Here is a 27,173-nt window from a genome sequence, read left to right on the forward strand (position 1 = left end):
CTCAGTCGTGTGAGGTTGCTGCTGGTGTGTGTTCACAGTGAAACTGCGTCTTCCTCTCTCTTCTTGTCCTGAAAGGAAATTATTTGAGGGGCTGAAAAGGCAAACTGAAAAAAAAGGAAAGTAAAACATATTTCTTAGTTTCATAGTTCAATCAGTGCTCCTTTAAAAACATTACAAAAAGTAATGCCATAATGATGTTGTAATGGACATAGCGATCTAGTTGAACAGGATGTCCTGCCTCCTCCTTCCTGTTTCCTGTTTCCTGCCTGGCCTGTCGGTCACGATGGTGGCGGCAGCAGCCTGCTGGGTGGTCTGCAGGCAGCAGCCGTGTGCTGACCACACAATGGTAACGTCAGCTGTAGCCCACCTATAAAGAGACACCCGAAACACCTCGCCATGCTTGAGGCCGGCTCCCTGAAATATTTGGACAGCGAGTGAGGGAGGGAGTTGTTGCAGACTTGCAGGGGTTGGGAGTGCATAGGGAGCTTTGCACGATAAGACAAAGGGAAACATTTAGAGTAGAGCAAAGTTTGTACATTTTTGTCTAAATATTGAACCGTACAGACCCAGCATCCAGATACGAGTGTAGAAAAATGGGTTAACACGTTTTAAACTAGTTAATTAACTTCCTTACAACTCTCTCAAACGCTTTGACTCCCTTCCTGTGAAATTAAACATTTTATTGAGAGCTTGCGAGGAAGGTGAAATGTTGTCAGGCTTATCATGGACCACCACATGTGTGTCTATCCGTTTAGATATATTGCGATGGTGTAAAGCTACAATCTAGCAATAGGCATGCGCCATGATAAAACACAAGGGGCCCACCTGTGGCACCATTTAACTATTTTCCCTTTAATGTGGCACACATTTGGACTACACCCAGTGTCAAAAAATGAACAAATGCATGGAAAAAATATCCCAGTCACTGTAATTTATCTTTGTCACGCCTGCGACATAGCGGAGTCATTCGGCAGGATAGTCCGGAGAGACGCACAGAGGTGGCTCTGTGCACGAGCTCGCATCCATCTGAAGCCTCTCCTCACCGGGCTGCCGCAATCTGCATCGCCGACGCCACCGCCGCTTCTGCTATCGAGTATTTTTAGAAGATCTTGTGTTGACACATGGATCCAAAGAGGGAAGAAAAATGACTCAAGTTTTCTGCTTCTGCGTCTCGCAAATTCTTAGTAAATCTGTGCTGATGGGCAGTGCTAAGTCACATTAGAAAGTTTCAACTGTGCACTGGTGAAGATGCTGCTCACACCGTGTAAGTTGTTCGGAGAAAAAAAATCAACACTCAGCACTCTTCTCCTTGAACAAGAGGCTTCAAACTGCCAAAGTCCACACTGGTGTTCCTTTCCACTGTCATGTGGGCCGTTCCCACAATGCAAGCCAACCTTTTGCCTTTGTGCACGGCTGGAGAAAAAGCTTTACACTAATACACTATATACACTAATACACTAATATACTGTAATGTACTCCCCTAAGAGTATATCTGTCTCTTCGTTTTGGTCTGGCTCTTTTAGGACTGTGACGCATGTCTTTTTTTCCCCGAGTCTTCCAAAGTGCAGCTCGTGATGTCATTAATTTTATTCATACTTTATGGATGCTTCTGAAGTGAGAGGAAGAAAAGAAAATGGAGAGGAGCCGGAAGATGGAGCGAAAGGAGAAGAGATGGTGTTGCGGAAGAAGATTTTCAGTGCAGTAGCATGTATAATGAATGAGGGGGGCACTTTGTTTGAAACTCCAGCCCCGCGCTTCACTTCAAGCCTTGCTGGCCAGAGTGGGGGCCTCTCTCTCTTTCTCTTTGAGATGCTTTCACCTGCCTGGCGCTATGGTTTGACCCGGTGGAAAAACAAATAACCTTGTAGGAGAACGCTCAGAGAGAGAGAGAGAGAGCTGACAATGGAGCGAGGGTCGGGTGGAAAAAGGGTGAGGAGTGGGTGAGAGAGAGGAAAGAGGTGAGGATTGTATAGCGCCCAGACGATAGTGAGGAGAATACTGGCACCCGGCCCACACTTCCTAAATAGTGCTCTCTACAGAAATAGCCCAGCCTTGATATTGACTTTTGTCTGGTGCTTGTGTGTTTGAGCATGCTCCATAGAGTGACACTTCCATTGTTTAGTAAGATTTTTTTTTCCCCCACTTTGCTTGTTAACTTTTTGGCACTGTGTGTGTGTGTTTGTGTGAGCAAGCCAACGGGAGTTGCCTCTATCATGTGGGATAAAAATGGCCTCTGACTTATTTTTGGCCATGCGCTGGCCTCATGGTTTTAAAAATAGCAGAGGAAGTGTGGGAGATACCTGTCGTGGCTCCAGCCTCGCTCCCAGGGCCTCGGTGCTGCATCCATCCACAGCCGGCCTGCTTTGAGGGGCCCCCTCGGGAGCCATGCAAACAGGATGAGGGTGTGAGAAAATCAGTGACTGGGGTGGAAAAAAATCCTAAGTAGGTTTTTGCTGTCAGTGTCAGAAAAATAGGGAAACAGTTAGAACCTCTGTTTTTGTCACACATATGCGTGCTTATCTGCTCAACTCAGTGGGATCCAGTCTATTAGGGTGAAGGCATTTGCTTGTTAAAATGCTTTTTAATTTGAATATTAAGTAAAATTATGTAATTGTGTGTACTTTTTAACAATTAAATAAAGATACAGTGTTCCCTCGTTTATCACGGGGGCATAGGTTCCCAAAATAGCCCGCAATAAGTGAAATCCTCAAAGTGGCCAACGCCATTTTTGTACAATTATTATGTATGTTTTAATTGCCTTGTGATTGGCTGGTGACCAGTCCAGGGTGTACCCTGCCTCCCACCCGAAGTCAGCTGGGATAGGCTCCATCATACCCCCGCGACCCCTCACTAATAACATGTTCTGACATTTGTCTCTTTTTTAACCACTCTCAAAAAAGTATAAACCTTCATTTGAGTTTTAATGATCAACCTACAGTTCGGACACAAGAAATTATGAAGTCACTTACGCATATTTCACTCCTGTGACCGTGACATTTTGTCCTGGCTCCGTGAACACAGGGAGTACTCCTCCTGTTGCCGTCCTCCTTCGAACTGAAGATTCATTTACAAGCTAGCAAGCAAGCAAGCTAGTGATTACACAGGAGACACGGCAGGACGGCATGAGGGAGATTGATTCACAATGGTCTACAGCCAATCAGGACGCAGAAAACAATAGGCGGTGCAGACAGACGAGAGAGGGAAGACAGTGACACTCAACTTCCCACAATGCTGTTACAGGCTCGGCCTGTAACAGCGTTCATACTCTGTAATAAAAATAAAACAAAAAAAAAGCACAAAAAAAATTCCACAAAACAGTGACTCTCGATGAAGTAAGGGAACACTGTACTTTGTTAAAATATTATGTTCTACAATCAAGTCAATGTGAACTGGAGTTTAAAAGGACTGTTACAGAGGATAAAAACCCCAAGGCACACTGGAAAGAAGCAGGGTGGGAGGAACCAATTTGAAGGAGCCTAACTACTGGAACATATGCTCCGCATAGCATATGGTCGTTTTTACACTGCATTTTACAACATGTTATGGCAGCCGGTGAAACTTTTAATTCAGCTATGAAAGACGGTTAGCTTGCCTCGGTAGATGCTGCTGTTTTGGTGAGCAACGCTCAATTGTGTGACTATAAGAACTAAAGTAATTACAATCACCACACGTTTATTTTTCCTGGGGATTAATTGCGACAGAGCTTTTATTCGAGAACCCTCCTGGAGGAAATACACGACTTGGACTCGACATGAGAGGTCATGGGCCTTTTTTTTTCTTCCCTGCCACCTGCACGGCTAGGTGTTAATTTCGTTTCTGCATCCCGGGCATGTGAGCAGTGAGAAGAGTGTTAACTTTCTGTCTTTGCTTCACATTTTGTAATAAGTGACAAATAGCTGAATAAAAATGAAGTGTTTGTGACAAAATGTGGCTCTAGGCTGTTTATATTTTACAATGTAAGCTTCAAAGTCATTTTCTCACTCCTGCCTCTACTTATCAGACTCCACATCCACGCATTGTTTAATTGTCATCCTCCACAAGTAGATGAAAGACAGCACATATACACAGGCTTCAGTTCACTTCTTTTTAACACCGAATGCGCTTTAAATGAGTGGCAGTCTGCAGCCGGGCCCCCCGAAAAATGGATGGCCAATAATAAATATTAAGCGTTGACCTGAGAAAGAGAAATATACAGAGAGGCAGGAACCTGTGAAAATCATTAGTGCCCTTTGTGTTTCTTTACACAGCCTGAGAGAGATCATTCTTTATTTCGAATGCACCCTCCTCCCCTCCCTTCTCTCTCTCTGTGTGAGGGGAATTGAGCTGCCTGTTATTAATGTGCTTTTGACAGCTTAATTTGATAAGCGGGCTACTTGTTAAAGAAGCCTTGGATTGTTCTCATAGGAAGAGCACACTTTTTTCTCTTTTTCTTCTTCTTCCCTCCCATGTTCTTCAAAATGCTGCCTGTCGATGACCCAGTTCTGAGAGATGGTCGAAAACAAGGAAAGAGCAGTGCAGAATCCACAGGGAGATGGAATGAGAAGAAGGCAAGAGAGGGTAGCGGGAGCGTGAAAGGAGAGAGTGAGAAGGGATAGTATGTGGGAAGTTAACGCTTACTCTCTTTTTTTTTTCGCCGCCTCCTCACTGTGAAGCTAACCATCTTGGGCTCCTCTTCCCTAAATCAAGGGAAGAGGCGCTTGGAACGATAACAGGGATTAGCTCCCAGCGCTCAGCAGCTCCCCTTGGTTAAGTACACATGTAATGTGTTGTTTATTTGCGATAATGCACAGTAGGACCCGCAGAACCAGTGCTGCACCCCCCCCCCCCCCCCCCCCTTCCTCAATCACACACACACAATAGAAATATGTACTCATAGGATGACACATGCAGTGTGAACGTGTGCAGGTATGTGCAAACACATGCGTTCACACACTCCACCACGGAAGTTCCCACACACAGCTGTGATGCAGGTCACTTGCAGTGAGGGGTGAACACAGGGAGAAAAAACAGTATGGAGTCAAAGGGGGGTGTGCGTCATGTTATGTGTGTGTGTGTGCGTGTGTGTGTGTTCACATTCTCAGGCCTTCTTTGGGTCAGAAGGCAGGGGGATTTTTCTCAGGGTGAGGAGAAAAGGAAGGAATTGAGTGATATGAGAAAAATAAATGGAGAAGGGGCGGAAAAAGGCGTGGGGGGGGGGGGGGGGGGGGTATGTTGTGCCCACTAGTCTGTTGTGCATGTGTGTCTAAAGTGGAAAAAGCTTGCGAAAGGGGACATGCTCTGCTATCATTAGCTGGGGGGTGGAGGACTGGGAGGGGGCAAGCGAGGTTATGTGAACGATGCAGCTGTCCTCAGAGCAGAGGGATTTGAGTGGTGGTGGTGATGATGATGGTAGTGGTGCATCGCGGTGGGGGAACTCCGGGCGGCCAGGTCCTTCAATGCAACCAGAAGCAAAAGATGAGACCTTGTGAACCAAACACAACTCCCTGCTCTTCCACTCTCACCCTTTACTCCCCAAATAGGGGAAAAATAAATAAGTAACGATTGATGCTTGATGGCAAAGATAGGAGTGCAAGAGACAGGAAGAGGAGGGAAAAAAGAAACTCATGATTTATATATACATACTTTCCTGTCCACTGTGTGTGGATTTTTATCCCTAATGCTTGTAAAAACATTCTCAGTGGCCACAACATGAGATACTCCTGCACAGTTTGAGATTCAATGGAAGTGTGAAATAATATAATTTATTTTTATATTATTATCTTCTTATGACTGACACAGATCTATAAACAAGGATATACAGTATGAATGATGATCTATCCATACATTTTCTATGCCGCGGGGGTATGCTGGAGCCAATCCCAGCTGACTTCGGGCGAGAGGCGAGGTACACCCTGGACTGGTCGCCAGTTAATCGCAGGCCAACCATTCACACTCACATTCATACCTATGGACAATTTAGAGTCGCCAATTAACCTAACATGCATGTTTTTGGAATGTGGGAGGAAACCGGAGTACCCGGAGAAATCCCACGCATGCACGGGGAGAACATGCAAACCCCATACAGAGATGCCCAGGCGGAGATTCGAACCCAGATCTTCCCGATCTCCTGACTGTGTGGCCAACATGCTCACCACTCGGCCACCGTGCGGCCCAGTATTAACAATTAGGGTCACCGTTTTCAAATTATTTAATAATGATTAATGACAGGACACAATTATATGTATTTGTAAGTATTTACAGCTCCAAATGAACCGAAAATTTAAATCACGCTAAAAGATGCCACACGTGTCCGAAAATGTATTTACCTAACACTTGTCTCTTTAATAGTAGCAGAACATTTGAATCACACTTTAACTGCGTTATGAGCAATGAGGGTTTGTGTTCAAAGACATAACAAATTAAGTGGAGTTCTGCAAAGATGAGTGGGCCAAAATTCCCCCACAGAGCTGTAAGAGACTCATTGCAAGTTATCACAAACGCTTGATTGCAGTTGTTGCTGCCAAGGGCGACCCAACCTGTTGTTAGGTTTAGCGGACAATCACTTTTTCACACAGGGCCATGTAGGTTTGGATTTTTTCTCCCTTAATAATAAAAAAGTTTCATTTAAAATATGCATTTTGTGTTCAGTTACGTCACCTTTGACTAATATTTGAATTTCTTCGATGATCTGAAACATTTAAGCGTGACAAACATGCAAAAACATACGAAATCAGGAAGGGGCCAAACACTTTTTCACACCACTACATACTGTATATATACAATCATGGAAAAAGTGATTAGACCACCCTTGTTTCTTCAGTTTATTGATCCATTTTAATGCCTGGTACAACTAGACAAAAATAATGATGATAACAAATATATGTAGCTCATTAGAGGTTAATTTAAGAGCTGATATGTAGCAACTTCCATGGTTTTGTTGGTAATAACCAAAAGCACTTAAATTCTTAAATTAATACTTATAGCATTGTACTGCCAAAAAATTTTACTCTTATGAGCTATTTTTTGTTGTCATTGTTATATTTGCCCGAAAAAGGCACCTTTAGTTGTATCAGGCATTAAAATGAACAAGAAACTGAAGAAACAAGGGTGGTCTAATCATTTTTTCCATGACTTTATATATATGTACCCCGCCTCTCGCCCAAAGTCAGTTGGGATAGGCTCCAGCACTTGTGACCCTAATGAGGATAAGCGGCATAGAAGATAGATGTATGGATACCGTATGTACTTATAAGCTTGTTGAAAGTGTTGAAGCCTATTATAAGGAAATAAGCCAAAATTGTTAAAAAATGTAATATTTTCAGTTTTGACCCGTCTTTAGAACACAGAATGATATTGAAATTTAGAAAAAACATATAATAATATTAATATATACAAATATGATCTTGATTTCAAACCGAAGCACATAGTTAAGTGACACAATTTCAGTCACTGACAAAACTTTGGGCTAGGACTATCTATTGAAAAACTATGTCACTTGTTTCGTTTTGTTATAATGCACTTCACTACGCTGTAGAAGTATATTGCCGCCAAAAACAAACATGTACCTTCACATTTTCCCATTTTTAAAAATTGTTTTTGTTACATTTGCTGATTAGTTGTGAGAAATAACGACTAGTGAGGCATATAAATTCCATTTTGGACACCAACTTTCCTGGGCTCAGTTCAGGGTTAGCAATATTTTGATTGTGACCTAATGAAGTGTGGCAATAACATTCATCTTCAAACAATAGCATCAGCAAATAGAAACACCAGCTTGATATTTAAGGATTTCCCATAACTTGGCATATAATTTTATAAATCACTCAAAATTTGTTCCCAGCTTCCTCCTATTTGTGAAAGATGCCATGGCAGACTACGACCCAAACTGGCTTGTCAGGCTCGTGTGATCAGTCGCGGCACAGAGACAAGGAAGAGGCATGGTGGCGAGACGGCAGATAACAGAATGGCACTGGCGTGCGCTGCTAATGCATGCAACCCACCACCGTACGCGACAACAACAACAAGGCAAACAATCACATGACTCCTCTCACAAGATATTCCTACTCCCGACAACACTGACAATAACAGCGAAGTAAATGCATTGCCGCACGTGAAGACGTTCATACATAAATAACGGCACGTCGCATGGCAGAAACCAAACAAGGGGGAACGAGGATTTGAAAGTAAACAAACAAGTCACAATGTAACTTGTCTTGGGTTTGGTGAGAGGAGACAATACAAGAAGGAATTCCTGTGCACCTGCCCCTCCAGTGTTGCTATCAAAAAGAAATACTGTAAATACACATTCCTGGCAGTTTTAGTGGAACCGTCAGGCACAATGGTGGACCAAAAATAGAATGTGGTCAAACAGCAGCAGTAGTGCTTAGACAGGGTGGGGGTCATCTGCATGTGATACAGTGGCCTGCGCTGTGGCCACATGTATTGAGCGCAGAGGCACTCTGCCAAAGCTCGTAGCCTCGTGGCGGTAATTTGATATTTGTTTGTCTGCATTAGTTCATTCTCCTTGTGCACTCCCCCTCCCGCTCGTGGGGTGAAGTAACAGTAAGCTTTATCAGATTACTAGCTCTGAGGTCTCTTTCAAACCTCTCTTTGCCATCTTGATTCTGTGCAGCTGTACAGACTCTTTAATCATAAGCTATCTTTTTTTTCAGCCGCCGTCCCCTCCTCCCATATCCTCGTCTTCCCTCCTCCTTAACATATGTTAATTGGCTGCTTTCTGTGACAAATTACGAGCGCTCGCTTTGATGAGGTCGCCTTGTGATGGTGCTGGGAGTGGAGTACGTTGGTGCTGCCAGTCCCTCGCCAGTCCCCCCCTCCTTAACCACTCCAAAAAGGAGCGAGGCACCCAGCCGATGACTAATGAGAGGCTTGGGTTGGGTCTAACCCGGCTTTGGCCTTGGTGGGGGCCACTCCCCTAAACAGAGGCTGATCTGTAGGTGCCGTCATGCCGCCACACGCCCGCCACACTCCAGACAACCTTTCTCCTCACACACCCCAATGCCAGCACTCCCCTGGGAACTGTTAAAGCACTGCTCCAGCTGAAGTACACAAGTTATGTGGAGAAAAATCTCAATATCTGTTCACTTTATACACTTTTACCGTTTTCAATCTTGAAACTAAACATTTTGATTTGAAACAAAACAATATGATTGACATTAATTATGAATTTAGAGCTTGTAGCTTGTGTATCAAGTTACCATTTTGTGTGGGCGTGTGTGTGTGCGTGTGTGTGTGTGTGTGTGTGTGTGTGGTGAAGGGACAACGCCTGGAAAGACACCACCAGACTTGTTTGAACAAACACTAACACTGGAATCTGCGTTTAATGATGCACACAAGGCTCACCAAGTATCAGAGGACAAAAAAAAGTAATAGAACCCTGAATGTCCGGTTATTTTTTTAAAAACATTTGAATGCCGAACTTAATCTCTGCTCAGTCTCTGCCTCCTCCTATCTCACCATGCCCCTCTTGGTGTGCTATAATCTGGGTTACTCGGTTTCCTCACAGAGCAAAGGGACCTGGAGAGGGAAAAAAAACCCACCAGAAGGTTGAATCTACAGTGAATGAAGGACATCCTTGTTGAAGCGTGTACTTGTCAGCGCATCGCACCCACTTTATGACTTCCACTTGTGACATCATGTCGATTGAGAATTCAGTAGGATATGGCAAAAATATACAGTAATATACAGTATTATGTAGGCTTGTCACTCAGCCAATATAGTGAACATACAACACTAAAAACCTTATCTTTTGCCACAGAACTACACAAAAGGTTTTTCAAAAAAAGCAAAAAAAAATAAAAATCAGTTTTATAAAGTTACAGTGCAAAAATGTCTAATCTACACTGTATATAGATTTGTACTTGTCCACAAACAAACTGCTTTAGGGTAAGTTTTTTGGTCAAAAGTGCAACTTTAGTGCTGATGTGATCAAAATTCTTGCAATTATTTCACTTTTATTTACATCACATTCAAATTTTGTGAGTCAGTAGCAGTACTTGAGATCTCAGTGTGTGCCAAAAATGACATCTCTTTCCTCAATTTCATTAAGTTATTCATTTTTTTTCCTCAAAGAATCAGCGTTATCAAAAAGACAATTATCAGTCACCGTTGAGCTGACCAGTATCAACAATAAACAGTTGAAAGTTGCCTAGTGACATATGTTGTGCTCATCTACAACCATGCTCTTGTAGTTACTATGGAATTCAAACTTGCTGATTAAGTAAGGGGAAAAAAAACTTTCCCAGGAGGCCTGCCATTGCCAACTTGCTGACTTAGTTACCACAAACACCCAAAAAGGGAAATCCTTGTGCATGTTCTCATCACACAATATGCAAAACACACGTCGAACAGAGTGTGTACGTTTCCTTGAAGGTAAAAGACATGCACTCGCGAGGGCACTTTGCTGAGAGGGGTGACAAAATGAAGCCGCTGATGGAGAAAAAGGAAGTGCACCTTGTGGCTGCGTGAAGGTTAGCCGTGTTAGCATTGGCCTGCGGGCCTTGATTGAGGCCAGGAGGGAGCATTTAATAATTGCTGTCAGAAGATCAAATTTAATTCTCCTCTCTTCACAGCCACCACAGCTGTAGGGGGAGAGTGAAACAAATTGTCATCAGAGATTCCTAAATGAACAAAGCTTTTAATTAGGGTGATTAGAAGACTGTGGCAAGCAAGAGGAGTCAGGGCTGGGGGTGTGATGGAATTATCATCCTCACTGTGATGTCTGGTGATGATACAGTGCCAAGTTCTGGAGGGGGCATGCAGGAGGGGGGGGATTCAGGGGCTCAGGTCTAGATAAGTACATCACTGACCTCTAACACATGCCCGTATACACACGCACTCATTGCCCCGCTGGAAACTACGGAGACATTGTCTTAGTCGACAGAGAACATAATTGGGTGAATATGTCAGTGCTTTGTGTTCTAAGTGACATGACTCGCGGCTGTTCCTGTGGGGGTGGGGTGGGCTGTGGGGGTTTGTCGGGCTTGTCTCGCCAAGCGGTAACTGCATTAGTTTGTCTTTCATTATTTTGTTTTTTGAACCCAGTAGACAAGCGGGGAATTAAAGCCTGTGTACAAAGACACATACACATCGGAATATGTAAGCACACGTGTAAATGTACCTGGGTGTGTGTGTGTGTGTGTGTGTATACCTTGTCTTCATCGTCAGCATTTAATTACGCTGTGGTCTTGATTTGAGGCAATGTTAGAGATTTTGAAATGACCTAACAATGACAGGAAGGAGATAGAGAAAGTAAGAAAAAGAGGAAGAGGTGACTGGCGGAGCGCCATTCTGCACACGCACTCAGGGGCAGTTTACACAATGACTCAAAACTGATTAGAACAGTAATATTTTGTGTGCTCATTTTCATGGCAAAAAGGAGAGCCTGAAGAAGTCAAAGTGGAGGCTAAATCCTGAAAACGGGATGTGTACCTGCAACAAAAACAAAAAGAAAAAAACGTTTGTGTTTTTTACTTGTGTCACATAACCATGCCTTATACTTCATTCCTGTTTTCTGTGATATACTTCTGATACTGCTCTTGTATGTCTTATACTCTGGAAAAGATTGTGTGACATTGATTCATTGAAGCAAAATCGAGTGCACTACTTGGCTGCGTCCTGCGGAGGCGGTGTTGACTCCATCCAGTTTGCGATACTAAAGACAATGACGTGACGACAGCTCTGGGAAATTATGTTAAATCAATGCAGAGCTCTATTGTGATGAAATAACAATACAATTAATCATTAATTAATCTTCCCAGGTAATTGCTCAAGGGAATATAAGCAAATGCTCGATACAGTATCATACAAAATTGAAGTATTAGAATACATTGTGGTTTCTCGCAATCGAACACACATTTGTAGCAGTGCCGTAGCTTTTTCAGCCCACCCTGTTTGGTTTGTACTCATTACAACACATTGCATCGCTTAGGAAATCCTATTAAATGAAAAGAAATTATTTTCATTTCTGTTTTTTTTGTCCATTTACCCCCACACACACTTCTATGTGTGTGTCCTCTGGCTCGTCTGCCTTTGGCCCAGCAGCTGTGGCTTTTACAGCCCTTGGCCCCCTTTCAGAGGGGCGGGCTGACGCATTGTGTCAAGTCACCGCGTCCTTGGGGAAGTCAGCACTAGGCTATGGAAAGATGGCTCTCACCTGTCTCTGTGCTGCGTCTGACGGATGACTACCTGTCCACACGACGCCTCTTGTGGACCCGGTGTTTGCTGGTGCAGAGTGAGACGCGCAGCTGCCCACGTGAAAGCCAGCGCTCCAAACTCAAAACGTTTACCTTAGAACCGATGGCTGTTCAATATACTTTGGAGCAGTGGTCTTCAAAGAGTATAATATGGTGGGGGTGCCACCTCTATTCCCGACAAAACAGATTTTCGTATATATTTTGTGATTGTCACATCCATCCATCTCCTCTGCCGCTTATCCTCACCAGGGATGCGGGTACTCTGCAGCCTGTCCCAGCTGACTTCGGGCGAGAGGCGGGGTACGCCCTGGACTGGTCGGACCTAGGAACTAAACGTTATTTAATGTTGCCTTTTTATAATTGAATTTAACTTAACTAAAATATGTTTTCCCTTATTTTTCTCCAGTTGCTTTGAAAACTTTCGAGATTTAACAACACAACCACAAAAATGGCGCAACACACTTAAATGTTGAATATTTCATCCTAATTGAGCCAACCAGTAAAATGCGCTCTACAATACAGTCGAGGGCTGCCAAATATTTTAGTAATGGAGTTTTCTACTGAAAATGTTTTTGATTAATCGAGTAATCGGAAAAAACATAAGAGCGATTATAAATACACAAGAGGAAAATAAAGCATTTCACTAAATAATGAATGACTAATTGATTAAATGTTTTAGATAATCAACCATTTTATTTCTTGAATTCACACTGTGCATAGGAACTAACTGTTTTCTCGGGTCTGATGGACTGCATGATGATGCTTTTGTAGATGAATTTATCCATCCCAGATTGTTTCCTGGAAAAGGAGAGAAATAATAATGACTTTAGTGAGACTAAATGATATATTACAGGCTGTGCATTTATAAATCCTAAACTTACTGACGAGAAACAAGACAAATATTCTTTATAAGATATTGAATTTTTGCAGCGTTCAAAGTAAAATGAAGACACCTTCTGTAGTGGAACACATTCCTCTTAAACAAGTGAGTGAGACACGCACTTCCTTGTTCCATTACACAGTCTTGTCTGCTAGAACATTCTATATTTTTTGACTAATAATAGGCCATAATCAACCACGAAACAGTGATCGTTTATTAAATAATTAATTTTTGAAAAGGTGTGATCGAGTGAGTGCGATGTAGTAAGGCACGACTAGAACTACATTTCAAATAGCCAGGTTTGCAATTAATGCGATAAATTACAATAAGTGTCTTATCACAGATTCTATGATCTCATCCTGTGCCAGTCTCTTCACTCGGGCGACTCCAAGAAAGTTTGCATCAGTCTTATTTGTATTGTCATTATTATCACTTCCTTGAAAATGTTCTATTTATAGCTAAGACGGGGATTAAATTTGCCTTCCGAGCCCTTGTGGGTTTCCACGTTAGTGTTTTCACAATAACTTACAGTCACTTCATGGAAATATTTTTAGCAAAGGAGTTAAAATAAAGCTTAAAGGGAAGTCAGCATCTGGCCATGTTCTCCTTGCTAAGCTTTACTGCTTCTGTCTTCATGTAAGGGAAGCAATGTGTCTTTAGGTTTTGGTTTGAAGAGATTTAGGAAAGGAAGCACCTTTGATTGTCTTTGTCTGCTGATGTCACTTCCTTCCACAAGGTTTCCTGTCTTTCTGTCCGCTTAGACGGCAGGGCTAGGCCTTTGACTGATTGAGGCGAGAAGACGGGAAACAGTGGAAGAGTCTCATTAGAATGACAATCAATTATACTGAACCTTTGAGTTGAGAGAGCCGGATACTTTAGGGTGTACTAGCACTCAGCCAATTGTACCGTGCTCGGGCCCACTTCATCCCTCAAGCACAGCACATTTGGCTCATGTGACTGCAAGCACGGCATATACTTCCCTTCCTCTGGCACAATCGGAACAGGTGAGGACAACGTGGCGAATCGTAAAATGACTGCAATGCGATCACTCCTCACGGGTTATTTCTGATCCATGATAACCAATTTTATAAAACATGGGAACCCCAGTTTTCATCCTTAATTTGTTCCAAAAAGTCATAAGAAAAGCAAAACATTTTTCCCATTTCAAACAATGTCCAGTACATCCAGTATGAAGAAAAAAGAAATTTTTTAGAGAATAATTATTATTTTACAACGCGAAATAATTATATATGACAAATGGATGAAAGTTATTGTTGATGCGGACTTCCTGTACATTCTGGCTTGTTTAGCTCAGTGGCAGGTTATTTAACAATCACACTCAAGACAAAAATGCAGGGACAGTGAGAAAGGGCAGATGAAATAATGCAGTATTGTACAAAAACTAAGACGAAAAGTTGGGCGTGCAGAAGCAGAGGTTAATGGCCCGTAACTACATTTGTATGCGTAATAAAGACGTCTCATTTACTTAATACAATTCCTCCTCTTACATGCCGTGTCGCACAATATAAATAATCAAAATGACTCAAAATTGCAGCAATAGAGCAAAAGTGATTGGACAATCAAACGTGAGCGGAGGTCAAGTCTAATATGGTACAAATGGCCTGGTGTCAACACATGCTATTACTGGTAGTTTTTGTCCCCTTGCATCTATTCCAGTACGTATGTAAACTTCCTTCCATCCATCCTTATCAACAGACAGGTGTCTCAGTTCTGAGATTCATCGAAATCGAGGCCTGAAAGCGTCCCTGTCTCGCTAATGATCCGAATAAACCTTGAGTTAATAGAAAGAGACAGGTGTAGATATTCTTTATTCTGATATCTTACTCTCATAAGAACACACACACACACGCAAAATTCAAATTCAGGTTCAGCTCAACTGAGGAGAATGAACACATTATAAGATGATCCGCCGCTATCACACTAATCCCCGGGTGTACATGTTGCTAATCTCTTTAGCTGCTAACATGCTAAATTAGCCCTAATATCTGCTGCGATTCAGAGCCACAGAGGCCCACCTACGCTTGGGCTACCACCCAGCTTCAGGTCACTCTCAGCAGATATAGACATTAGAGGGAAAAGAAGGGAGGGGTGTGTGGATACAAGGGAAGTAGTAGTGATAGCCATTCGTCACCCTACCTATCTGGTTGTGACAGACGGCGAACACTACGTCCCACATAGATGAGTCACCACCAGTAATAACATTAGAGGCACAAAGACACCTGATACACATTTTTTTTCTCTCTCTCTTCCCATCCCGCCTGGCCATTGACTCGCTGCATCCTCTCGTTTGTCCATCAATCCTTAAAGGCGCAGCATGAGCCAAGTGCACGGCTAATTCCAAAACGTAGCCACATGCGCTGCAGCAAATCCACATGCAAACTGACAGACGTATGCAAGAGATAAAACAGATGCGCAAAAAAGGAAACTCTTAAAAAGTGATCGAACATTTCGCAGAAATGCTCAAGGAAAAACAGAACATGGTGAGTGTGTACTGACGTTCAGATTGCATTTGGAAAATCATATAAAAGATCTTTTTTTCTTCAACCCCGCTCTTCAAGGAAATGAGAGTTTATTTAAAAAGAGAGAGCGTTTATTTAATGTACCATACACCTCCTAAAAGGTTTACTTACTGTAGTAGTAATATGTTATTTCAAATCCTTACAACCACATTTCCTCAGAGGATAAGGGGATACAGGCGATATATATATTTATATAGACACATATATATATATATATATATATTTCAGGACACATGCTATTACCAAATGTGTTGCAGATGTACAGTATACCGTGAGGCTAAGACGGTGTTCACTGAGGTGGAGTTTCTTAGAAAAACATCACCAATCCTGTCATGATAAATCACCTTCCTCAATTTGCTATACAACGTGTAGAGAATTAGGATTCAAGAATATCTGCCTCAGCAGATTTCTTCTGGACTACATTGTACACTAAAGGACGGTTACTTTTAGTTTCATACCCCCCCCACCCCCCCACCCCCACCCCCACCCCCCAACAATTCCCTGAATGCAGAAATAATGCAGCAGACGATTCTGTGTAACTTGCCTCGTGGAAATGGAGTTCATAGAGGTTGTTCTCGTAAGAGTTTAGTAGAAAAATTCATGAACTGTAAGAAGCAGTAACATGACTAATTGTGTGGATTTGTTCATGTATTAATAAATAATGGACCGCTCCACTTTGAAGTTATTGTGAATTATAGAAGCCGGTCCTCAATGAAACAGAAAAAAATGTGGCATTTTGTCCACTTTTGGAGCCTAAAAGTGCAATTATGAAAAATAGAGGACCACTTTTTACGAACACCGGATATGCATTATTACTTGCATGTGTTAAAATAATACAATTAGAAATGCTCAATATTGGCATTGTTACCGATGTCCTATATTGTCCAGCACTTGATTACAGATAATATCAACCGATAACTAATGTGGTGTCATGAGCACATTACGCTGCTTTTACTATGATGCCGCTGGATGCATTTCACAAATAAACACTGTTTGTGGGAAATAAGACAAATATTGCAAGCGCCAAAACACTACATGTGACTCCGAGTGATTTTTTCTCAGTGTGATATTACATTAAAAGTTTAGAAGGAAGGTGCCTTACTCCCCCCTTCAGCGCATAACCAGCACTTTGTCGTGTTCCGCATGACAAGTTGGGCTTCAGCTGTATTTTTCTTTAGTTTTCATGCCCGTTGCTGTTTTTTGCTCTTATTTTGATTTTCTTCTTCTTTCCTGTTTGGTGCAATGTGCAGCTGCTTTGGTACCGCATGTGCAGCGGTAGCTGTTTGTCATTAGTTGTCTAGCTACTATTTCGGTGGAGCCGAAGAGTCATTGCAAATTGCATATTTACAGTCCGAAGGCGAAACTTGGCAATCATTTCAGACCACGCACATACTGAGCTTGTTGCTCTTTGGAGCATGGTGCAGTCTGAGGTATCACTTGCACACCGATATCATTAGCAGAAGAAAAAACAATGTGATCCGATATGTTTTTATCTCATTTTGATTGGTTTCTGTGAATGCAGAGTTTCCTCCTGTATGTCATCACCTAGTTCCAGGTTCCAGCTACTGTACATTAACAAGCGCCCCACAGACGGTCTATTAGAATGTGAAAAAGCGCCATGTGCCGTATATTAGTTTTTAGTGACTAAACGCTTGGGAGAGAGGCGACCTAGAATCGAGCCTTGCGGTGCACACTGGAGTGTTCATGTTCTCATCGTCCTCTCAGCTCCCACTTCGGAGACATGGAGAGACAGAGCGCTCATTAGATCTATGTGCTGTATCTCCCTCTCCATTTCTCCCCATCCTCCCCCAACCTTCATCTCTCTCTCGTTCACTCTCTCTGTCCGTCTGCTTAACAGATGGGAGGGTCATGGCTAGAGCGCTCTCCCTCCCCCTGGAGAGGCCTGGTGCCTCTTCAAAAGATACCTCACTCTATTTCCTTCTAGTATGTTTGTCTGTGTGCGCCTTTCTCCGTCGGCCGCCTTTCTCATTGTCACCTGTCCAGCTCGAAGCCCACAGAGCCGGCACCCGTGATATTAAACAAGCGGAGGAGCAACTGTTGTCCTTCTGTGTTCATGGTACCACCGCCTACTTCCACATTAGCAGGCGCCCCACTCGGGCCTCCTTCCAGATCTCAGCATGCGCAAATCTACCGTATTAGTCGGGCTCAACAAAGAAGATAAAGAAGCCTAACTTTGTTTTTAGTAAATTGCCTTTAAGTTCTTTGGTTCACCTCATTTGCCCTCTTGAAGTCAGATGTCAAAGTCAGCCCCTTGTAAAAAAATGTGTTTAGAGGATTACTGCTTACTTGACCACACTCACTAAGCAGTGCTTGTTTCACCGCGTTTCCCCCTGGTTCCGCTGCCTTGTCGTCACCAGGCCAAATTGGATTGAGCGCTTCGCTTGGTAATCTGTTAAGTTAACTGATGCTCTATACCCGCCACAGGGGAAGGAGGGGGAGCGAAAACGGGGCCTGATGAGAAGGTGGGCGAGCCGTTCATATCCAGGAGCTGCCTGGCACTCATGTGGGACGGGGGTGGGTGTGAGGAAAAAGCGGGTGATTGTGGGGGGTTATGCTTGTGTTATTGTGTAGGAGGTAAAGGAGGTGAAAGTGAGAAGGGATGAGAGGAGGAGGTGGTTAGATAGGGGAGGCGCTCACATGGCTTCACCTCAGGGAGAGCTGGCTATAGTGCTAGAGCCAAAAGTAGGATTAAATGTTCAGGACACGGGCTTTGTCTTAATGTTACGTAAGGCCTAAGGTGTTGCCCCAGCGGGTGTTGACATTGAGAGGTTCAGCTCTGCTCACTGGTGCTTGGAGAGGATTGAGGAGGTGGCGGAGGAGGTGGTGGTGGCAGAGTCGAGGAGCCACGGATCATTGAGGTAACCCCTCGCTTTTTTGGAGCCCTGCCCGAGCTGGCTAGTGAGACTACAAAGACTGGGAGCAGATGATGCTGTCAGCTTGTGATTGAGGTATGCGCTGCTGGCTTGATTGATATGCTCATCTGGCTTTCTTGTGCCAAGCGTCTTAGTGCTGCCTTGTAATCCCAGTTTGTCTGACAACATCCCTCTTTGTTTCCTTCCAGAGGGCATCTCTTTGTTTTTTGTCTGTCTTTAAGGATGGGCGTGTTTGCACAAAAATGTTCTGGATAGCCTCCTCGCAGCTGCCAGAGTTATTTTAGATTTTGTTATTATTTTTCCAACTGCCAAATGATGCTTTGTGTGTCTGCATCTCATTTCTCTTCTGAGTGGATGATTCCAGACCATCAAGTATAAGTGCATGCATTAGAAATCTACTCTTTTGAAATTCATTATTATTATTATTTTACTTGTCTATTTGATGTTTTCCTCTCGTTTAGAGTAGTTTCTTTTGTAATTTAAATGCAATATGTACAGTAGATCTAATAAAACGCGAATGCAACATTTTTGTCTACTTCATTGGTCCACTAGCATGCTTACAGGGAGATGCTATTTAATTGGGCAAGCAATAGCCAACACTGAACTCACAGTGAGCTTGTAGGGAAGGGGGGGTTAGGGGTGGGGGCGGGGTGTCAGTGATGAGGGGGGTTCACTAAATAGAACACTTCGACAATCACAGTGCAGGAACAAAAAGACACAATACTTCTACTATGGGAGCTAATAAGCAACAACTAAGTTAACATAACCAAACAACTTTAGAAACACCACAAAACAAGTGCTGCAAAGCATGCTGGGAAGCCAGAGGCACTCCCAGTAAGGCTACAGTAAATCATATTTTTATGTTAGTTTTTTTCTTAGACTGTACTTAAAACCCTTTTTTGTAGACTCTTTGAATTCAGCTCAGCCCCACCAAGACTCTACCGCCAGTGGCCTAAACTAGGTTGCGTTTGAGACCCCTGCTTTAGTAGGTAAACCTGCACATTCGAATGCAAAGGTTCACTAGCCTGTGGATCTATGGGAAAAAAAGGCAACTTGGATTTGGTAGTTTAACTATTAATTTCCTTCAAAATATTGTATGAATTTGCCATGTTGACGGGTGATACGGGTGAAAGATCCAACACGAGCGCTAGATCACAAATGCTGCCTTGCCGACAAATATTCTAATGCTCAGTTTTGATTGACGAGAGGTATGCTTTTAACATAAAGTGTACTGTAATATTGTACTTTGCAATTTTAACGTTTTGCTTAACATGAGAAACAAATATTACAAGGTATTGTAGTAGGATGGTGATTAGTTATACACCGCTACAGATACAGTGTTTTATGTTGCAAATAGAAACAAATTACAGTTAGTGTATGCACAGGCCTTGGTGGATTTCCCTATTGCACACTTTCATTATCAATGTCCTACTCAGTGGAAAAAAAGAGGTCAAGTGCATAGCCGTGTGCTGTGTTCACCTCCGGGCTTTAGAGCATTCTTCTGCTTTCTCATGCATGTTACTCAATAAATACATGGATTGGGGTTAGGGGAAGATGGGGGGTAGAGGAAAGGAGGAGGGGAAGGAAGTGCAGTGCATTGTTCACGTATGTGTGCGGTAGTGTGCAAAGGAGAGAATATGAGAAGAGCGAGGAAGAGAGCAGGGGTGCATGAGAGAAAGAGTGATAGAGACTGTCATGTCTTTTGGTGAAGCGGTGTCGTCTTCCACATCAATGTCTGATGCTTGTGCTGCCAGGTGCCGGAAATCTGGTTCAGAAAGGAGAGAAGAAAGAGACGATGGAGAAAAAAGGCTGGGTAGATGGAGGATTTTTATTTTTTTATTTTTATGTGATGGCACTGACAGCTTCCCTGCATTGCACTGAGTTTAAATAATGGGATGCTCATTTGCATAACGAGGGACGTTATCACCTCTACTGTCAAAAGAAAACACAACAACAGTTCTTGTGCTCCTCCCTTAGATAGATTGGGTTGGCCTACTTAAGCACCTCCAGAGAGATGCGCTGAAGCTCGGGCTTAGCCAAGCTCAAATAAAGAACACACGCATGCACACTCACACAAACTTTTTGGGGGGGAGCGCACAACACAAAGTCCGGCTCGGCGGCTTTTGGCCAAGAACAAGTACACACATGCATACATACACGCAGCCACGTGCATCAAATCAGATGCGCTCATTAACATGCAACATTTCCAGCTGGAATTTTAGTTGAATTTTGTCTCCAACTTTTTTCCAAATGTCTCAAACATTCAGTCTCGGCATACTTTGTTTTTTATGGCTTTTTCTAGCCAGAATGAAGAGAATGTGGGAAGACTAAATATAGTTTCACATTTGAATTTCTTCAACTGCACCATTAGTAATATAGTTGTTCACGTGGTTGTCAATGCTCCATTCGCAATTGCCTTCTGATTGCAAGGTGTTGAATGCCTTAGATGGGCATTTTCAGTTAATTGATCATTAAGGATTCTTCTGATTGTGTGGAATTGATTGTTGATCAGTTGCAGCAGCCAGCTATGGGAAGTTGAATTACAACCACAAAGACTTCCACTAGGGCAAATCCCCTGTTCGCCGAAACAGGACTTCAGAACAAAACAAAAAACTAATTAAAAATCATATTTTTTTAAAACTCATTGAATCATTTTCTCAATCAGTCAAATAAATTTAGTCAAATGCCCATTCTGAGTCCATCTTTTACTCTAAGCAAGGTGGAATTGGCCATCCTGTATAGGATAGAAAATGAATGGATGGAATTCCTTTAACTCACATGTCCCAGTTTGGGAAAAAATGCTGCTTCTACTGTCAATACAGTGAAGTTTGCAGAAAGAAGTAAAAAAGCATTGCTCAGTCTGGAGGTAATGTTACAGTGTTGGTGATTAGAGCGTTTAAGTTAGCGGCACTTCCAAAACACTGTCAAACTCTCTGTGAACGAGGCGAGATCCTGACAGCGCTGTCGCCTCTCATAGTCTGTGCTGGGAAGAGAGGGAAAAAAAAAGAAGCAAAAACTGATTTGCATGATATCGACAGTGAAAAACACAGACGCTCTCACAACATTGTTGACAGATTCTTTGTCTTTCTTCGCCCTCCCTAGTGGCTGCCAGGATGCCACTTTTATATTTTTTTTCTTTCTCTCAGTATTTTGCCATATTTCATTTCATTTAATGCTCATCCTCTCCTTCCCCTTCCCTCCCTCCCTTCTCTTTCTTGCAGGTACAGATGCTGGAATCTTTCAGTTGATTGGAACAAATAGAAAGCCAGGAAAGAGAGCGAAAAGGAAGAGAAAGGAAGAGCAGAAGAGCAAAGAGAAAGACGAAGAAGAGAGAAGCAAGCATAAAGTTCTTTGGAAAGAGGAGAGAAAGAAAGAGACGGGGACGATGGGGAGGAAAAAGATTCAGATCACGCGGATTATGGATGAACGCAATAGACAGGTACGTCTCTTGGGAATGGGAGGATGGATGAGTGTGAGGGTGGGAGGGAGAGAGGTGGGGGAAACACCCTACACCCCCACACAACCCTCAACAATGAAAGTCTTTAGGGAGTCTGAGCAATATGAAATGGGGGGACAAGGGAGTGAATGCCAGCATAGCACAGTTATTGCTTTGGGGGGTGAAGTGTTCCTTTGGCTTATAATGACAAGGCTTGTTTGCCCCTCGCTTCATTTTGACCAGCCCAAAAATGAATGCAGGCATAATGGCCTAGTGTCCCAATCCCTTTTAGGTGTATATCAGGATATTCAACTTGTGGTTTACGGGCCAAATCCAGCTCAGGCACGACACAGATGGTCCTGTGAGTTAAATTCAAAACTTTAAAGCAATTAACATTTTTGCAACAGATCCCTAAAAACACGTGACCACGCTTGGCACATCGAGAATGTTTGACTAGCGGTCGGGCCTTACAAACAGCAGAGCGCTTCTGTTATTGCTGGGTTGCACGTGACGTCACGTCCGGTTGCAGTCGTCACAGGCTCAAGCGCACTGGGGGCAAACAAGTGTAGTTGTAGCGAGACGTCAAATGAAATCGGAGCTAAAAGGCTGCATCCATTCATTCAGACAGGGATTTCGGAAAAACGTTATTACAGAGAGCCAAAGATACTCATAAGGAAAAAAAGGTTCAAGAAACACTGAGCCTCTCGTGCTCGAGCTTGCAGTGATCAAAAACAAGGGAAATTTACACAAAAAAAAGTGAAAATATTGTTGGAACTCGAAAATTGTTATGAAAATGGCAAATGCGTAAAGAATTGCCTCACAACAAAAAATATTATAAATTATATCTCAACTGAGGACTTGTCTGCGAAGATCAGGAACTCCCACCAGTTCTTAGCTTTCTGAAAATGTGTCTCCCAGAGCAATGTAGTTGTATAGCCCCGGTGTATATTTTCAAGCCAGCAGCCAACCCAACAAATCATTGCAGCAGCCTCAGCATGCATTTTTGCAAAACAGGATGATATGACTCAAGCCCACTCTGAGGTCCGTGGCTGTAAAAAAGACAAAGAGAGCGCACACTCCTCGCCGCCCTCGAGGCACTCAATCGATCACCTCCTGTGCCCCAACTGACCACTGACACTTTTTCAGCTTCCCGGCATTCCAAATTGGATCCATACCCATCTAACGTGGCCCTTGGACCGCAGGTCAAATGCTCGCAAACACCGTTTATCAGCACACACTGACCAGCTTCAGACATCTTTTAATACTCTGACAGTCTAACACAGTACTGCTTTCATCACTTAACATAATCTGTGGAGTCACTGTGTAAAAATACATGGCTCATGGAATCGATTAGTCAATGCTGGATGAGTTCTTTTTGACCTGTCATTACTGTTCTGGATGAGTGGGATTCCAACTAACTAATGACAACGTGGGTGCACTTGAGATAAAGCAGAAGCTTCCAGTAATTTCACTGTGTGTGACACAGCGTCCTATCTTTGGGAAAGGAGAGAAAAAAGCATAAAGCATCACTTTGTCATCGTCATCGAGTGACCGAACCAGCCAGAGCGCAGACGAGGTCACAGAGTTCCCGACGAGGACTGAAGCTATCGTGTTGCAGCAGCACCCACACTTCCTCCTGGCTGTTATCTCAGCCCTTCTCTCTCTCTCATCCCACCATAGACTGAGCCCGCCACATGCACCAGGCCATCCGGCTCCTGAGGATAAGGAGGGAAAGGGGGATACAGGAAGGACACCTGAGGGGAATCAATGCCTGAGATATCCGGGCTTTTCTTACAGGGAGAGAGAGCAAGAGGCAGAGGAGAGGAAGGGTTCAGGGAAAGGAGAATCAATAAACCACTGGATTTTGTTGTTTGGATCTCTAAATGATAAATAAAGCTTAGTGAAAAGACAAGCCTGGCCTTTATGATGTCATGAAATGATGCTGGATGCATCACATGCTCTGGTGTTCAGTGGCATCCGTGGCATGTATGAATGACATCACTGTGTTAGACAGCATCACAAGACAGACAAGACGGTCACGGAAACACAGATCTTCTTTTCAAAAGGGGAAAAAAAACAAAACAGAAGCTGAGTTTTGCATATTTTCACTTCCTTTTTGAGAAAATGCCACCCGGCCTACACCAAATAAACACCAGCGAGTTTATACAGGGTTACTTTCAACCACACATTCTTGACATACTTCAACTCTTTTTATTTATTTAAAAGAAGCGCCGCATGTTAATAAAATACAAATATATACAGGAGTATTTGGACAATACTTGTGGTATCAACTCCAAGCTTCCATCTGCTTCATTTGTCTTGACGGAACAAGAGAATGAATCACACCTGGCCGGTCCAAATAATTTTGAGCCCCTGAAACTGGAGGATCTACAAAAAATGCACACTTCAGTCACATCTTGACTGATTTTGTTTAGGCACATGAGAACGCTTAGTAACAACATGATAAACTGCATAATAAAAAATGCAAGTTAAAGCTGGAAATGACAGTCATAAAACTCCCAATTGAAAGTTTCCCCCCCAATTCCTTCCACCCTTCACCTCCCCTTCCTGCCCCAAGCTTTGATAGAAAGGCAAAAAACGTGCCTAGCTGTCATCACCACCATGCCACCTACAGTGCTTCCTTGCCACCCTGCAGCAGTGCATTGACTGGGCACGCGGCCCAGCTCTCTTTGGGCGGCCACTTTGGGCTGCCACCCCGGGCCCCTGAAACACTTCCCCAGGGCAGGGGCAGAAGGGCCAGGACTCCCTGGTGTTGACTGTCTGCCCAGAGATCCGGACAGTGGGCAGCAGTGTGTGAGGCCTGGCTCCAAGCCTCCTGACCACTCAGACCCTTTCCCTGCCTCGGGCACATAAAAGAACCCCTCATGGACTGCACACGGAATGCAGACCCACACATGCAATATACAAGCACAGGTGTGTGTGTGTTCTGTGTAGATTTGACACATTGCAGATTATTCAGTCAGATACTTAGATAGATGGTGCATTTAATGTCTTCTTTAAGGGGTGTTGACAAATGCATGCTTGTAAATATATACAATAGCCATCTAGCGCTCTAGAGCTTGTCAAGGGAGCAACTCATTTTCTGCAATTGGCCTTAATTAGTGTTGCCTCTCTAGTGTGCTTGGAGGGTTAAAATCAAGGCGACTTGTTTGTGCATTCATTGGGGTTGGGACATTTTGGTTCCAAGGAGGATGCAGGGGTCAAGTGTTAAACGTGGCACAGGTCATCAGTGTCAGGAAGTGAAAGAACTCCATCTCCCAGCTTCCCACTCTAAACAGTGATGCCTTGGAGCACGTGCCGCCACATAGTGCAAATAAAGGTTCTTTTTTTTTTTTTTTTTTTGCTTCTTACTCCAATCAACAGTGTCGGGGTGAGAACATGTGCGGGTGAAATTAACAGCAGGAAAATAATGAGGCCCACAGGGTAGCTCCTCGCTATCCCCTCGAATTCCCTTTTCCCACCTACCACTTTACTATTGTAAGTGAGTGGCACCTTCACTATGTCATCTGCTCGGCACCACAAGACCTCACCTGAAAATCTTTTTTTTTTTTTTTTAACTTTTTTCTTTTCTCGTTCTTATCTTCTTCCCGATGCTTTGTTTCTCACGTCACCCCTGAGAGCTGGCTTGTTGTAGAATTAAATGTGTGAACACTGGAATTAATGTGAGCAGATGTTGAGATTCAGTCCATATACAGAAAAAGATGAATATGCCTTTCAACGATTGCGCCATGATATAAGTTCACAGCAAATGACAAGTTATTTTTGTCATGATGGTTACTATCTTGGGGCCTTGTAATGCAACATCCACTTTTTTTTCCCAGCCACTGGGTATCTGCTTTTCCATTTGCGGCTTTTCAGAATAAACAAGAACATGAACAGGAGGAACTTAGCCAGCCCATTACCTTGATGTACTGAATCATAATTACAAGTTCCTTTAAGGCAGAACAATTTGATTTGAAGAATCACCGTAATGAAGGCACCAGTCAGTTGTACGTGGTAGCTTTTAAACACTCAACATGGACACTTCATTTAGCACATCCTGCTTTAGACATTGAATGAAAGAAGAGGGGAGAAAACAGTCCCTTGTCTACTGCACCGAAAAGGATGAGAAGTGGCATTTGAAGAGAGTGAAGAGCATATATTACAGGAGGGACAAAGCTGCTTTTGTCAGAGTGGCCTTCTTAACAGTCTCCTTGGCTGTGATGGAGAGTTCAGAAGCAGGTCCTGGACTCCTTGTATTCCTTTTGCGTAAGCCTGTGTCTTCCTGCCTGGCCTCTGACAATGGGAGAAGTGTTTGTCTCAGGACAAAACTAAACCTGACTGACATGGACGTGTGTGTGTGTGTGTATACCATGTTTGGTTTGCTAACAAGTAGTTTTTGGTGCCTGTGTCTCCACTCCTCCTCTGCCTCCCCCAGGGAAGCAGGCAGGAGGTGGGAAGCAGAAGCGAAGCCATTGTGAAGGGGAAGCCACTGGCCTCTTCCTGTTATGAGAGGAAATGCATACAAATGTGCTTCCTGTGCCCCCCCCACACAACCACCCCCACCCTCCACACCCATCACCCCGCCAAGCATCCTTACTCTCTTCCCTCTGTCTCCCCTCTCACCCATGTGGCGTGGAATCTGCAGCCCGCCTATCCCTTTCTCTTCTCACTCACCCCTCGCTGTTTATCCCGGGTCGCTTCTCTCTTTCGTCTGCCAGAGGAAATGTGACATGTCATTTTATGCACAGCAAATCTCTGCTCATTTGACTGGGACGCACATATAATTGCATTTTCACAGACAAACATACGTGCATGAATAAAGATGACAGGAGAAAGATGAAAGGGTTCAACAGGAAATTTAATAAAGAGAGGCTCTGAATTATATGCCATTTTAAAACGATATTTATGCACTCTCTATTTGGTACACTTGTACTCTCTGATGATCTTTAATACAAGGGCTATATAAAAAAAGCAGCCTTTTAAAAAGATAAAAATGCTGAGTTTTGAGTGACACTGCCATATAGACATTATTTGAGCAATATGTTTATTACTGTGCTGAGAGGTGATCGAGCCCTCTATGGGGCAAGGAACCATATTTGATTAGGTAAACATAAGTTGAAATGACAGTAGAATGTGGCTGTTTCTCCCAGCTGTTTAGCGGATGTGATACTGTGGTTAAATTTAATTAAATAGATCTATACTAAGCTGATATATTTATAAATAATA

At 43.2% G+C, this 27,173-nt stretch overlaps 1 protein-coding gene across 12 annotated transcripts in view; it reads left to right on the forward strand.

The window, feature by feature from the left end:
- Nucleotides 1–27,173, forward strand: part of mef2cb (myocyte enhancer factor 2cb) — an 85,455-nt gene that overhangs the window by 19,086 nt on the left and 39,196 nt on the right. For 11 of the 12 annotated variants that reach the window (XM_054774794.1, XM_054774796.1, XM_054774806.1 and 8 more), the window contains one exon: nucleotides 21,730–21,947. In XM_054774794.1, the coding sequence (XP_054630769.1) occupies nucleotides 21,894–21,947 (54 nt within the window). In that variant the 5' untranslated portion in view covers nucleotides 21,730–21,893. Of the gene's footprint in view, nucleotides 1–18,418; nucleotides 18,584–21,729; nucleotides 21,948–27,173 lie in introns of those variants that run through there. The other variant, XM_054774797.1, reaches the window with a different exon arrangement.

The sequence above is a fragment of the Dunckerocampus dactyliophorus genome, chromosome 4 (genome assembly GCF_027744805.1).
Source record: "Dunckerocampus dactyliophorus isolate RoL2022-P2 chromosome 4, RoL_Ddac_1.1, whole genome shotgun sequence".
Lineage (NCBI taxonomy): Eukaryota > Metazoa > Chordata > Actinopteri > Syngnathiformes > Syngnathidae > Dunckerocampus > Dunckerocampus dactyliophorus.